Below are 15,102 nucleotides of genomic sequence, written 5' to 3'. Positions count from 1 at the left end.
TAGCTCAAATCCATAATACTAACACATTTGTCCAAATCATTAGCATATTGATTTACATATATTTGAGTCATTTATAAGTGAATCCACATATACATTCTTCATTAATCAAAAATAGATTAAAGTGTCCACATATCACTTATCGTTTCAAATTGAACTTATTCGCAAGCTAAAACTTCGCAGGTGATATGGTAAAATTTTTTAAATTTTTTAAAAAAGTTGAATCAGAGAGCGAAAATCTCGAGCGCATTGGTATCTCCAATTAAACTTTATTTTTAATCGGTAGTATTGGGTACTCCAGTTTAGTTCCACTTTTCTTGTCTAGCATATCTATGACCTATTTCTCCTTTTGCTCGGCCCGAATCCGAACCTGTCTCTGTTTTCACGTTTTGCAACAATTTTCTCTATTTCTCTAAAAAATTGATTCTCTTTTCTGCTTTAATAACTTTTTGTTTATTTGTTTTTCCATTTACTCAGTGGAAGGAGGGAAACAGGTGAGGGGGTGGCAGGGGCAGGGTTTGGAGAGGTTTTAGAATTTTGATATTCCCTTTCTTCTTTCTCTATCAGCCTCCACCCTCATATATTTTACTATATAAAGCCGCCATTGCTTCTTCTCACCCCCCATTCTCTCATCCATTCTTTTCCTCCCTCCCTCCCTCCCTCCCTCATTCATATTTTCCCTTCTCCCTATCCCCTCTCTCTTTTGTGTGTTCGCTCATGCTTTTTGCACCTCCTTCCTTTTTTCCCTCTTGTATGAGAAAGAACGCCTTTTAGTGGATAAGGTTGGTTGGATTCATACTATTCTTAATTTGGGAAACAGTTTCCTTGGCTAAGTCTTTTCCTTAGACTCTTGTTAGTGGGTAAGTTTCTTCCCACATCGTCCTTTGTTTATTTGCCACCCCACAAACAATGTTATAGCATTATTTGGAGCAAACATTGCTTTTTGATTGCTAATGGTTTCCTTTTTCTTCTTGTGTTTAAAGAGGTGAAGCATATACAAAGATGAAATACGTGTTGGTGACAGGTGGAGTTGTTAGTGGGCTGGGCAAAGGAGTCACTGCAAGCAGTATTGGTCTTATTCTTAAGGCTTGCGGTCTTCGTGTTACCTGCATTAAGATTGGTCTCTGCCACACGCATTTTTCTCTGTTTTTTGCCTCTTTCTTCTCCTCTAAATAAGAATGCAACAAATAAACAATTTTACAGCTTTCTTGCTATAAGGCTGTCTACAGACCCCTGTGGTCCTGTCCTTTCCAGCGGTCCTGTCCTTTCCCGCACCGCTGCTTAGTGCACTGGGCTGTTTTTTTTTATTTGTTGCTATTGTATCCATGGGTGGACCTAGTGTAGTTGCAGCGGGCGGATTTGGCCAAACTCACTATTTGTAAAAGTATTTTTTAAAAACTGAAAGCGAACTCAATGACTTCAAATCTTTGATAGTTCCTCTGGTCAATCCCTTGTCTAATATCTATACTTCATTAAAACAGAGGGTGTGGTAGAAGAATATGTTGTGTTCTCTACTCAGATTTGCAAAGGGCTATAACCTTTTACATTTTGAAGAAAAAAGCTTTTTTCCTTTTGTTGTGGTAATAAAGTAAAAGGAAAACTATTGTCTCTTCCGATAAGACACCCGAAAACTTTAAGATGGTGTTTGTCTAACGAATATTTTTGGTCAAAACTTGCGAAAATGGACTTCAACTTGGTGTTTCTTTACATATTTTGAAGTCTCTTTACAAAAAAAAATTGCAAAACGTGTTGTTTAAGTCAACTTACAGATAACTTTTATCTTTTTCAGAAAAAGGTGAAATTAGAAAAATTTCAAGAAGCATTCTTTGTTTAAGAAGGAAAAGTTTTCTGTTTTTTTTCTTTTCTGTATCCGCGACGAATTTGTTTAAAGATTTTCTTTTGCCAGAAACCTTTCCTATTCTTTTTTCTTTCCTCCCAATTTTACATGGTCTCTTGTAACTTAAATGTTTGGTGAAACTTTGGTTCTGACGAAATGGATACTCCTTTTTTTTCAACAACTAAAGTCTACTGTTTTGTTCGTTTGATGTTTTAATCCAAATGAATTGTGTATAAACTGTCTACTTACTGTTCCTTTTTCATGTTCAGATCCTTATTTGAACACTGATGCTGGCACAATGTCTCCTTTTGAGCATGGAGAAGTATATGTCTTGGATGATGGTGGAGAGGTTACATATTAATCTTTCATATTTATGATTAGTATAATTTTTTGTTTTCCTTTTTTTCCCCAAGTAGTTGTCAGGTGGTGGGCTGATTTCTTGCATTATTTTGGACCCTCTAGTTTTGGTTGTGTTTTCTGTTAGTTACTGTTGCTTGTTAAAGTGCACAACTTTGAAAAGTTGAAAATTTTGGTGTATGTTTTTTGCTTTTCATTATTACCCGTTTTACCTGTAAATATTAAAGCTTTTAGATGGTTACTTCTTTCAGGAGAGGTGCAAACTGTTTGTTATGTTGCTAATATCAAGATTTGTTTTTCTCTTGTAGGTGGACCTGGACCTCGGAAACTATGAGCGTTTTCTAGGTATTAAGTTGACCCGCGACAACAATATAACTACGGGAAAAATTTACCAGGCATGTCGACTGAAAATTCCCTATCTGATTATTGTTGTATGCTTGATGAATTTCATAGATTATGATATAAAGTGTTAAGCTGAGAAACTGCTTTTTTATTTCTTGTTTTGCAGTCTGTTATTAATAAGGAGAGAAGAGGGGATTATTTGGGAAAGACTGTTCAGGTTTTTACCGCCTTTCCAGAAAATTAGATAGTCATCTCTTCCAATGTTAATGTTTATACTCTTACCGTCTTGTCGCTTGTTTAGGTTGTCCCTCACATTACAGATGCGATTCAAGAGTGGATAGAACGTGTGGCTGTCATACCAGTTGATGGCAAGGATGGTCCACCAGATGTTTGTGTCATAGAACTGGGTGGCACAATAGGTATACTCAACTGATTTTTCAGATGAAGCAGGATAAGTTGTAAATGATACGTGTTTTCTTAAAAGTAATTTGTCCCTTAATGCAGGAGATATTGAATCAATGCCATTTATTGAAGCATTAGGACAGTTCTCATATCGTGTAGGTAAGGTTTACACATCTAAACTTGATTTTGGACAATCAAATGATTTAACTGTCAGTTATGCTCTATCATGTGCAAATCTACCTTTTAAAAGTTAGTGCAACTAACATGTTTTCATCAACTTTTGCTTGTTAGGTGCTGGTAATTTTTGCTTGATACATGTCAGTCTTGTGCCTGTTTTGAGTGTAGTTGGTGAGCAGGTAACTTACCGAAAATTTATGTATGAGCCATGTGGATATCTTCTATTATTGTAATCACTCTTGTTGACTACTTTTCTATTTTCGAAATTCAGAAAACAAAACCTACTCAGCACAGTGTTAGAGGTTTGAGAAGCCTGGGATTGACTCCCAACATTTTAGCATGCCGGAGCACAATGGTCTCTTTCTCCTCCTCCTCCTCTGTTGGTTAACATATATCTTTATTGTTATCAAGTTCAGTTTTTGAAGTTTGTTTCTTTATTCAGGAACTTGATGAGAATGTCATAGAGAAAATTTCCCGGTTTTGCCATGTTCCGGTACTTTGACAATATGATCTTTATTTTTATAGGGCTAATCTTGTTTACGCCATCAACTTTCAATTACTGGTGCTCAGGTTCTATATTCCGTTTTATTTCAGGTAGATAGCATTATTACTCTTTATGATGTCTCAAACATTTGGCGCATTCCTTTGCTTTTAAGAGTGAGTAATTTTGGCACACTTCTATTTTTATTTATTTCTACATAACATCTTTGCTGTTAGCCTTAAAAAATCTCTTTTGTGTACTTAGGAGCAGAAGGCACATGAAGCAATTCTGAAAGTCCTGAACTTAAAAGGGTATGTTTCTGTTACATACATTGATGACAAGGAGTATTCAATCTCCACTATTCTGCATTGTGATTTTGTGCCATCTCTTGTATGATGATGAATTTATTATGTCATTTTCAGTGTTGCGCGAGAACCTGCCTTGGGAGAATGGACATCTCGGGCTGAACTCTGTGACAAGCTACACGAGCCTGTAGGTTCTATGATATATATATATGTGTGTGTGTGTGTGTGTGTGTGTTCCTTTTTTTAGTTGAGTCCCTCAATTTGCATCACAACTTCCATAAATTTCTCCATCTGAATTTACAGGTTAGAGTAGCCATGGTAGGAAAGTACACTGGGCTTTCAGATGCGTACCTCTCTGTACTGAAGGTGATTATACTCTATTCAAATATATAAAGAGGAAACTTCTTTATTGTATTTGCACTTGCACTTATTTTCATGTAATTGTTGATATAGTTTTTTGAAAAGTGATCATCACCCATAGCAGTTTTATCAATGAGTTAGATTCCTCTGCTAGACTTGGAAAATGGGGAATAATGTTGCCTCTGATGCTCCATGTCATTTTGACCTCCTCCTTTTGTTATTGTTTGCTATTGTGTCATTTAAGCCAATTTATTTTCATCTCTATTTTATCTCAATATATCTAAGAACAACCTGTCGATATATTATTTCTACTTTTTGTTGTCAATATCTTAAACTTCGTGAGTTATTTGTGTAGGCTCTTGTGCATGCCTGTGTAGCTTGCCACAGGAAACTTTGTATAGATTGGATTGCAGCCAGTGACCTTGAGGATGAAACTTCCAGAGAGGTATTTTGCTTCCGCTGTTCAATTGCTTTTATTTCTTGCTTGTTTCTAATCTGACTGGTATTTCTACTTGCAGAATCCTGAGAATTATAGAAGTGCTTGGAAGTTGTTGAAGGTCTGTAGAGTAACAACATGATGTCGGCCAAATTTGACTCTTCTTATATCCCCTTTCTTCAATTTTATTGTTTCTGACTTGTTGGACAAGTCTTCATTTTACAGGGGGCAAATGCTATCCTAGTCCCTGGAGGATTTGGTGACAGAGGTGTGGAGGGTAAAATCCTCGCTGCTAGATATGCCCGTGAAAACAGGATTCCTTTCCTTGGTATATGTCTAGGAATGCAAATTGCTGTTATTGAGTTTGCTCGATCTGTTCTTGGATTGCTAGACGCAAACAGTACAGAATTTGATCCCAACACTCAGAATCCATGTGTCATTTTTATGCCGGAGGTTAAGATTACTTTTCCTTTATCTTCTTTGTCCCTCATGATTGTCCTGTGTTTTTAGTTTTGTTTTAGTAGTTCACAGTTCTAGTCTGTGTTCCATGATCACAGGGTTCAAAAACTCATATGGGTGGTACGATGCGTCTTGGATCTAGGAGAACATATATTGAAGTTGCCGATTGTAGATCTGCAAAATTGTAAGTACTTCCTTTCCTCTACTTATTCCACAGGATGATATGTGGAACTGCCAAGGAATTCTAATTGACATGAGGGAAGTCTAGATTCACAACCATTTAAGCTGATAGTGCAAAAGCAGGATAAGATAGTACCGCTAACTTACTGACGCTTGTGTCTTTTCCTTTGGTGGTATTAAGATCTATGTTGTCTTCTAGATGGAATAGAATTATTGATCATTTGTATTTGGTAAATTCCTCTTTTTATTATACATGTTTTTTTGAATGGTCTTGTTTTGAATCGTCCTTAAACTCATTGTCAAGTTAAGCATCTACCAATGCATTATTCATATATTTCTTAAGAATCTGTCTGCTAGGAAGTTGTTCCTTTTCTTCCATTCTTGAATTATTCTGTTGTGGGTGGAGGTGGTGTGGGGAGGATCAGCATCAGTTGTTCACTATACTATATTTTATCTAAACCATATATGGTGGAATTTTACCATTTCCTATCTCCAACTGAATAAATGATATCCTGTGTCAGATATGGAAACCAGAGCTTTGTAGATGAGAGGCACCGACACAGATATGAGGTACGGCACTTTTTCTGTTTGGAACTTTGTTAAGCTACTACAATGTTATGTAGACTTGTACAATTACATGTGGACCACACTTTTATATTGACTTCCAAGACTGAAGAGCTGTCTCATGCTCTGCTGTTTAGGTGAACCCTGACATGGTGCAGCAACTTGAAGATGCTGGTCTTTCTTTCACTGGCAAAGATGAAAGTGGTCGCCGCATGGAGGTTAACCTCTTAAACCATTAAATTAAGCAATCATGCTAGCTAGTTATGTTGCTGTGGTTGATTTATCTAGTGTGTGATGCTTCCTGTACAGATTGTTGAGCTGCGGAAACATCCCTACTTCATCGGAGTGCAATTTCATCCAGAATTTAAATCAAGGCCAGGAAAACCTTCTGCCCTGTTCCTAGGTATTTCTCCTGCTTCAGATATCTGAGGATAACGAGCGAAATAAATGAATTCGTTTGGATCCTGGGCTTATAGATATGTCTGGCATTTCATGAATTTGTTTTAGTCTTTTTATAATCTCGTTTTTATTTTCCTAAACAGGGCTTATTGCCGCAGCAACTGGGCAGCTCGAAACTTTGTTGAAGAAGGGTGTTCCCCAAACATGGGGGTTGAGCAATGGTACATCAGGACTAAAATCACATCGATATGTCAATGGGACAAAGCTTGCTAATGGATCATTAGATGGCATTTGCTGCAATGGAAATGGTATACATGTCTAAAGGAAACAGTAACTGACGTTGTGGGCGCTTGGCCCTGAGTTTCTTACAATTTTGCTACTGCATTTCTTCTATTTGGTATGTATAGGCATACGAGAGCAGTAGGTTTTTACAGCTTCTCTAATTAAGGCTATAAAGGGTAGAGCTGGATTCCGGTCTTTTTATACGGAACAGCCCATCGGAGCTGCAGCACTCTTGTGGAAATGAGAGGGACAATGCTATTACGTTCAAATCTGATTTCATCTGGGATGTACATTAGAGTGCTAGCGAAAGATTGGAGTCTGGTTTGTGTCCAGTTTGTATTCAGCTATATAGCTTTCCTACTATACATGGGACGTTGTAGGAAAGCTGAATGAAACTTGCGGCTGTAAACCAGCAAAGTAGCTTGATAGAAGGTATTGAAGCTGCGGCTGAATAGAATGTGTTTTTGGTTATTTTGTATCTTTTTCCTTTTCGAGGAATGGATTCTGTTTTTCAGTCCTCTAGACTTCTTATTTGTAACCGTTCTACGCTATTAATTTTTAATTTTAATGCTCTCCATTCTGCTGCGAAAAGAGTTTTTATACTATTTGAGTACTTGGAAACGAAAACTTCTTTACAGTCAAGGATAGGTGATCTAGAAAATACAGTAAATTACCTGTTGCAATATGTAAAACTATAGTAATGATACTGTGAACATTATTGTTAAACATTATTGTTAATATGTATCACTTAAATTCAAATGGATGATGATAAGATTGAATACTTATGCTACTAATGAGACAAAGGTTAATTGGTCATGAGGCGTCGTTTGGATGGACAATTGAAGAAGGGAAAAAAGTCAAAAAATACCCCTATTTTGTTTTATTAACCAACTTTATCTTCAGGTTAGTGATTGTGAACAAGAACATCCAGCATGCCGTACTAAATGTTAACACATTTACCCCTATTACAATGTAACATTAATGTAAAACAAATGGAGCTAGTAGACGAAATCCGAATAGAAGTTCAAATGGGTTCTGCCTAAGAAATGAAGCTGATGATTTGATATATGCCAAACTAAGGAGATTCGCATGTCAACTAATATAGTGGCATAAGCTACAACAATTAAAGAGGCCTGACATTTTTTTGTTTCTAATGGCATTGCTTGTGCGATACTGGAAACAGAGTCCTTGTAGCTTAAAAATGTGGTGACTGATTATTTGGAACCTTCTTGGAGTAAATCTACTATTATGAATGAAAAATTTAACCGTCTAATGTGAGTTCATCTTGGACTGTTCTATAAATTCAGAGATGACATTAGATAGTTTTATGCTTTCATTGGACACGCATACCATTGTAGATCCAATCTGCACTCACTGTCGAATTTTGATCAATAAAGTTGGCGACTGGGTTACTTAGCGGTCTATTAGCTTCAAGAAAAAATGCTGATTGTAGAGGACTCCTAAAAATTAACTAACAATTAATATCGACAACACAATTAGCACGCATTGAGAAAAGAAGATACGATCAAATTGTGGATGGATTAAATTACTCATAAAAAAAAAAAAAAAAAAAGAAGAAGGATTCTCATGGTCCTGGTACTGGAATTATCTTTTATTAAAGTAAACCAAACGGATAAAGTGAAGGGGGACATGGGTGAATCCTTGTATTTCAAGAAATCCCCGCAACTACTAAGCGCATGATATCGTCATTCGAAACCTACGCCATCATTTAATCTAAATCTTATCTTGTCCTTGTTTTTTGAAAATCATCTACCAGATGGTATAGAGTATCACGATTCTATACCATAATACAGAAGGATGGTGCCAAATAGTAAGAACCAATGAAATGCAAAACATAATTAATATTATCAAACCTCGAGGTAAAGACAATTGATAGATATACTATTTGAATTCTTGTGTCCAGGTGGACGATACGAGGACTAGAGTTTCATATCTATGTTACATCCTAATCTGAGGTTGGTTGGAGCAGTTGGAAATGTCATTCTTTTGTTTTGTACCAACGACACCTTTTGTCCGTTCATATGTTATTACTGCATTTTTATTTCATATCCCAACAACCGTTTTGAGACCCATTATTTTCCTCACATAAGGCATTAGGAGGAACTCAAAGGACAAAAACGGAAAAAATGTACTAACAAAGATGAGTGAAAAGAAATTGTTCATCAGCCACCAAAAACAAAAAAAAAAAAAGGTAGTAGAAACTTATGTTTACGTAAATTTTGGGTCAACATTAGGTACACAAATTCTTTATCCCCTAATTTATGGGATCATTGAACAGGTTGTTGTAAAATGTCAAATCACTCAAGTGGTTTAGAAACACAAAGTCTATAATAAAAATGTTTTCGGTGAGGGGTGAGAGATGGTCAGAAGTCGAATTCTTTCAAAATTTTATAAAGTTTATTGAAATTAAAGATGAAACAATATAAAAAAATAAAGAAGAAATAATTGAAAATTAAAGACAATAAATTCTGGAATATCTTAAAAGAAAACAATATGCTGCAAATACTTTCTGTGCTTATATGCATTTTCCGTAACTAATACTAACAAGAAGATTTATCTCAAGAAGAATATTGTAGAAAGTTTATTAAAGCAGTTTTCTTTGTCAAATCAAAGAGAAACATATATTGGTAATGCGGGACCGATTCATAATATCTAAAAACATATAAAATGTTTGGCAAGAATTACTATTTTCAAACCAATTGCATTAAATCATCCTTAACAAATCTTCTGAACTTTTATTATTCTAAATAGATGGCTTAAGTACTAATTTGAGGGGATCCAGATACCAGGGTAGTTAAGTAGTTTTATCTTGCAAAAAGACAAGTTACTAGAAAAGGGCTAATTTTGCACATGGGAGGTAATGGAATTGAATAAGAAGGAAGAAATTGGCTTACATGTTTGACTAAACATATCCTGTATTCTATGCTAGAAATATGGACCTACATGTCGAGTGAAAAATGACACTAGGAACTAAATGAGGGGCGGTAAGAATATAATCCTTCACATCACACGTGGTGCTGACTGGCCAATTAGATACGGTTCCGTCTTCTTCTTGGTCTCTCCGGCTTGCATTAGGAATTTTTGCTTGAGTTGATGCAAAAACAAGCCCATTCATATTAGAGTCCGGAACCAAAATGCCCCAAAAAAATTATTTTGAACCAAAATACCCCAATAAAAAAAATATTACAAAGAAATTTTTTAAAAAGAAAAATCCGCGATAAAACACTTCACCAGAATGTCTCGTTAAACTTTAGCGCATTATTTTACCGCGCTTACAACAATTTGAAGGACCTTTAAGCGCAAGAAAATAATGCGCTATAGATAGTTGGTTTTATCTATAACGCATTATTTTACTGCGCTATAGTAGTCCACCATTTTCCTAACTCTTATTCCATTTTCACTCCTTTTACGTAGTTTAAATTCGTATATTAATCATGTTTTGAGACCGAAACTTCAATATTTTATATAGAACCCTACTTATATTTGTACAATTAATAAGATAGGCTCAATACATAAAGAATACACAATACTTTGGATTATCGTTTTAGTGGTTGAAAATGTTCGAAGTCGTTCTTTTGTTTGAAGAAATAATCAATTTTTACGTTATTTATATCTTTTAGGGTTTCGTCTTATTTTTAAATTAATGCTTAACTTTATTTCGAATGTGTCACCTTTTTTTTTTTTTTTTTTTGTTTTTTTTTAATCAATTTAGGATGTGAAACTATAAACAATAATAAAAACTAAGATAATATGTATAAATATGCAAAAAATATATAATATTTACGATAAATTGTATAACACTAATGTATACACTATCGAGGATGGGTCCCACATGTAGTATGCCGGAGACTATCCCTAGGCCTAACGTGAGCATCGGGCCCCGGGGGAACATTCGGATCCATGAAAGAGTCCCCGTACAAAACTAAATTAGTCATTATTCTTGAAATGAAAGATAAATTATATTAACTAATTAATAATTTGTAGGGAATATGTGAATTATGTAGTATTATATCTTGTGAATAATTAACGGGATATACAAGAAATTTAATATGTGATAGTAAGGACACATATGTGATGGCAAAGACTTTTAAGTTAATTACTTTTGAATTATATGATGGCAAAGACTTGTTAAGTTAATTAGTTTGAGAATCGAAATTCAAAGTAATATTTGTTTAGAACTCTATTTTGAATATGTGATATATTTTTAGTTGACCAAATAGCCAACACAACTACGATAAAATTAAACTAAAAGAGTATATTCGTCGACCACATATTTTCCTACAAACTTTACATTTTTTTTTGCTAGCTTATGTATTTATGAAAAGAAGAACTTTAACTATTCTTTTTAAGATAGTCTTTTTTTATTTAACATATATATATATATTCACGCTTTTAAAATTATATAGCTAACAATTCATAATCATTTACAACTTAGCCGGATGGTTGTTACCTATTGTATTATATTATGTTGTTAATTTAAATACAATGTTTGTTTTGATTGTTACTTTAATATTATTTTTATGTAATCTACTTAAAGGTCCTATTTTTATGTAACCACCGATTTGTCCTATACAATACGACACAATACGAAAATGTCAAAACAATACATAACAATCATCCAAACAAAGTGTTAACAACATAATAATTCATTACCAATCAATTTCTTTCAATTCATAAACAATATTTAACAACTAATAAATTCATAATCAATATTTAACAAAATAATAATTCATTAACAATTCATAAATAATTAACAACTCATAAACATATAACAAATTAACAATTCATAAACATTTAACAAATTAACAATTCATAAACATTTAACAAATAATGAATTAAACCAAAAAAAAAAAAAAATCGAAACAAGGCAAAAGCAATCGCCGGTCCGAACAAGAAAAAAAAAATTGATTTTTTTTTTTGGAAAATAGCAAGGATTAAATGTTAAGCATGCTTAGAATATAATGTATATAACAAAATAATAATAAAAGTTCATAGTAGAAAATATTAATCGAAGATTTTTTGTCGAGTTATTTTAATCGAGTTATTGTACGCCGCTTTTCCCCAAAATTCGAACTTAGAATCTCGTCTTCTCGACTTCGAATATACCGAATCTAAACTTTAGGACGAAATTTAATAGAAAATGATCGTTTTTGGACCACCTCATTTTTTCGTCAATGGCGGTTTCTAATTTTTTTTTTTTAAACCACCGGAGGACCAGCAAGCGAACCCGACGAGTTTGCTGTGAACGATATAGCGCAGTATTTTACCGCAATATGTAGAGAATAATTGTTATAAGCGCGAGTAAAATCGCGTTATAGGTGAGAGAAGAGAATCGCTATAGCGCAAGAAAACATCGCGCTAAAGCACTTAACGGAGCCGTTACGGTTAGAAAGTGTTTTATATTTTCTTGCGCTAAAGGTACTTTTGTAACTTTTTTTTTTTTGTTGGGGTATTTTGGTTCAAAATAATTTTTTTGGGAGCATTTTTGTTCCGGACCCTTCATATTAGCCTTGTAAATATTTATTTTATTTTAATAAAATAAACCACTAAGGACCTCTTAGTGGTACTTCAATTAAAAAAAAAAAAACCCATTCTAATGAATCGGATTGTTAAATTTTAGGATAATTTCATAGACCTCTCCTAGGGTTAGGCTTAATGACATTGATCTCTTCTGCAATTTAGAATATCTTTCCTATTTTGATTTTTCTGTAACAATTCTTTTAACATATTTATTTTTAATATAAAAAAAATATGATTGGACTAATTTACCTTTGCTAATATACTTTATGATTAATTTATTTTGTAAACATTTCTTCAAATAAAATTCATTTCCATTGATAATCTACTTTGAATAATTCATCAGTGCAACTCGTGATTTGCTTAATGAAAGATGCACCTCATCGGACACAATCTTCTTGGTGAGATCCCTGAACATCATAATCCTCCATTGTCGATGTAGAGGAGTCAAGGTCCATATATGTTGTTTGGTAGTTTCCCAATATTTTCCAATTTAATTCTGAAGTTCATCAAGAGTGAGGCCACACACTAATTCCTTTTTTTATCATAAACTGTGAAATATTACCATAGACAAATAAAAATAATTACACCTAAAAGAGCGCAAAAGAAATGACACCACCTCAGGAAGGGTGTGTCACCTTTCAAGCATCCAACAGAGCAAAAGCCCAACTAGCTGCAATTTTTTTGAAGTAAACCTCTACATCTAGTAGCCTTTTTTGATCCTTTTACATGCTCAACGTTAAATTGCTTCCCATTCCTTACTTCCCAGGTATGGTAAATCAGTGGCCCCAAACTTGTAGTGGTTATTTCTCAGATACGTGTAAAATCGGACCAACTCGTGTCCGATATGAACGAAGTAAGAGATAGGTCTGAATGGGCACAAACACGATCGACCTTGCTTCAACATCGAGAGTGTTTTACAGGACAAGGCCGATCCGACCCTAAATAAGAGTATCCGGTTTTCGGTTCGGACAACCAATTATGGAGCTGCCATGCGTCGCCAAACCGTTCCGCCATTTGCGTTGACAACGGTACGGGTGTCAGACCGTACGGTTGAGCCTTATTCATTTTAGGGTTTTTTAGAAAGACTTTTTAACAATGTACTAAAGGGCCCATTTAGGATTACCTATAAATAGAGGGTAACCCTTTTCTTTTTCAGGTTAGCTTCTTCTCATTCCATAGCATTGTAATCACCAAAGATATTATAAAGATCTCCCCAAGTATTTTGATCTGGATTTGAACAGTTCCCATAAATTGAGCCATTATATACATTGATTGGCTCATCCTTTTCCAATCTATAATCACTATATCTCGATATATATATATATATATATACATACATACACTAGGCACTAATATTTACCAAAAGATTAAGTTCGTCCACATACCTATACACCACTTACAAATCTAATTGTTACCCGTAATTCGGGGTAAACAGGCACTAATATTTACCAAAAGATTAAGTTCATCCACATATCCTATACACCACTTACAAATCTAATTGTTACCCGTAATTCGGGGTAAACAGTTTGGCACCCACTATGGGGCATAGGATAATAGTGGTGTTTAATCTTTGTCGCTTTCTTTACTCACTCGCTTTTAAGAATTTTCGTGATTTGCACGAACAACCTACGATATGGCAAGCGCGGTCATTCCGAATACGTGAACAACAACGAGATTGTTGCCGAGAACAAAAATAACGGGGGTTACGAAACCCGCCCGCCGATCCGGCCGACCCAAATGCCAACAATTTGAGAGAAGGCCTTAACCGATGAACATCGCTAATCAAGAGAATGCCGCCTTTCCGACCACGTACCTCTAAAATCAGCCATAACTCAACTATTTACTTCCGGCGCAAGTCAAAAAGTTCCGTGATCTACCTACCCAGATTAACTTGCTTAATTTTTGAAATGTTGCGGGACTGTGCGATCGCCATAGCCGACCGAGCAAAAATGACAAAGCGAGTATTCGGCAAAGCGAAAGGGGGCACCGAGCCAAGGCGAGAGAGGCGGGTAGTCTAGGAGAGCAACGGATGGGGCCTAGTCATCTACCGAGGTTTTGAAAATGCTTGAGACTTTGGGCGTCGGGCCGATTCAAAAAAAAAAGAGTGAAAACATATAATTCCTGGGTGGACCGGATCCGGGGCACCACTCGATTTTGAAAGGGTAGGATTCAAAGAGATACATTCAAAGGCCTTTCCCTCCGAGTCTTCACTCCGAAGCTAATTCCGAAGAGGTTCAAGATGCCGGATATTGAAATACGATGGCACGACGGGACCGAGAACACGTGACTTCGTACACTCGTGCACATAAAAGGAAATGATGTCGAAGAAGATGAAATTGAATTGGTGTTGTTGAAAAAATTCAGAGAAACACTTTTGTGGCGTTAACGTTGGTATGACCACTTGCCGAGCATTCTATCACTTCTTTCGAGATGCTCGCGGATGAATTTATAAAAGCTCATGCCGGGGCCAAAAAGGTGCAGGCGTAAAGGCGGATATCTTGAGAATCACCTAAGGAGATGATGAATTCTTACGAGAGTTTGTCAACTGCTTCCAAAGGGAATGGATAGAATCGCCCGGTTATGGAGAGAACGGCGCAAGCTTTCTGGCATCTCAATACCGGCCTCGACCGCCTCATTCAAATCAAGGAGAATTTGTTGGAATACGAGGCCGTAACTCCGGCGCATGTCCATAATAGGTACGAATCTAAGATTCGGAGTAGGGATGATCGGCTGAACTTCCCAAGACTGATAAATGTGAGCAAAAACTGCGAGATTGTGAAAAAATTATGAACCGGAAAAATAGAAATCGAGGGAAAGGTACGAGCCATGTTCTCGATTAGAGAAGCTAGCTTGGTCAGATAAATCGGTGGCCCCGAAGCCAACTACCTCTAGTCGGGGCGATAAATGGTGTGTCCCCTCAAAAGCCCCAAAGGTTGTCATTTGCCAAACCGGGTTCCCCCTTGGGAATAAATACATACCGAGG

General features: G+C 35.6%; 1 protein-coding gene across 3 annotated transcripts in view; it reads left to right on the top strand.

The window, feature by feature from the left end:
• Positions 1-490: 490 nt before the first annotated feature.
• The window catches only part of LOC132068851 (uncharacterized), a 15,199-nt gene continuing 587 nt past the window's right edge, over positions 491-15,102 (top strand). Inside the window, exons 1-22 of one of the 3 annotated variants that reach the window (XM_059462603.1) lie at positions 493-857; positions 981-1,117; positions 2,104-2,183; positions 2,500-2,586; positions 2,700-2,750; positions 2,835-2,952; positions 3,038-3,094; positions 3,227-3,291; positions 3,384-3,467; positions 3,555-3,605; positions 3,707-3,769; positions 3,858-3,904; positions 4,016-4,085; positions 4,202-4,264; positions 4,614-4,703; positions 4,777-4,815; positions 4,920-5,147; positions 5,252-5,337; positions 5,855-5,903; positions 6,035-6,115; positions 6,207-6,300; positions 6,440-7,169. In XM_059462603.1, the coding sequence (XP_059318586.1) occupies positions 1,000-1,117; positions 2,104-2,183; positions 2,500-2,586; positions 2,700-2,750; positions 2,835-2,952; positions 3,038-3,094; positions 3,227-3,291; positions 3,384-3,467; positions 3,555-3,605; positions 3,707-3,769; positions 3,858-3,904; positions 4,016-4,085; positions 4,202-4,264; positions 4,614-4,703; positions 4,777-4,815; positions 4,920-5,147; positions 5,252-5,337; positions 5,855-5,903; positions 6,035-6,115; positions 6,207-6,300; positions 6,440-6,618 (1,800 nt within the window). In that variant the 5' untranslated portion in view covers positions 493-857; positions 981-999 and the 3' untranslated portion in view covers positions 6,619-7,169. Of the gene's footprint in view, positions 858-980; positions 1,118-2,103; positions 2,184-2,499; positions 2,587-2,699; positions 2,751-2,834; positions 2,953-3,037; positions 3,095-3,226; positions 3,292-3,383; positions 3,468-3,554; positions 3,606-3,706; positions 3,770-3,857; positions 3,905-4,015; positions 4,086-4,201; positions 4,265-4,613; positions 4,704-4,776; positions 4,816-4,919; positions 5,148-5,251; positions 5,338-5,854; positions 5,904-6,034; positions 6,116-6,206; positions 6,301-6,439; positions 7,170-15,102 lie in introns of those variants that run through there. The other 2 variants (XM_059462604.1, XM_059462602.1) reach the window with 2 other exon arrangements.

The sequence above is a fragment of the Lycium ferocissimum genome, chromosome 8 (assembly GCF_029784015.1).
Source record: "Lycium ferocissimum isolate CSIRO_LF1 chromosome 8, AGI_CSIRO_Lferr_CH_V1, whole genome shotgun sequence".
NCBI lineage: Eukaryota > Viridiplantae > Streptophyta > Magnoliopsida > Solanales > Solanaceae > Lycium > Lycium ferocissimum.
The sequence above is the reverse complement of the archived record's forward strand: the minus strand, read 5'-3'. Positions and strand labels throughout refer to the sequence as shown.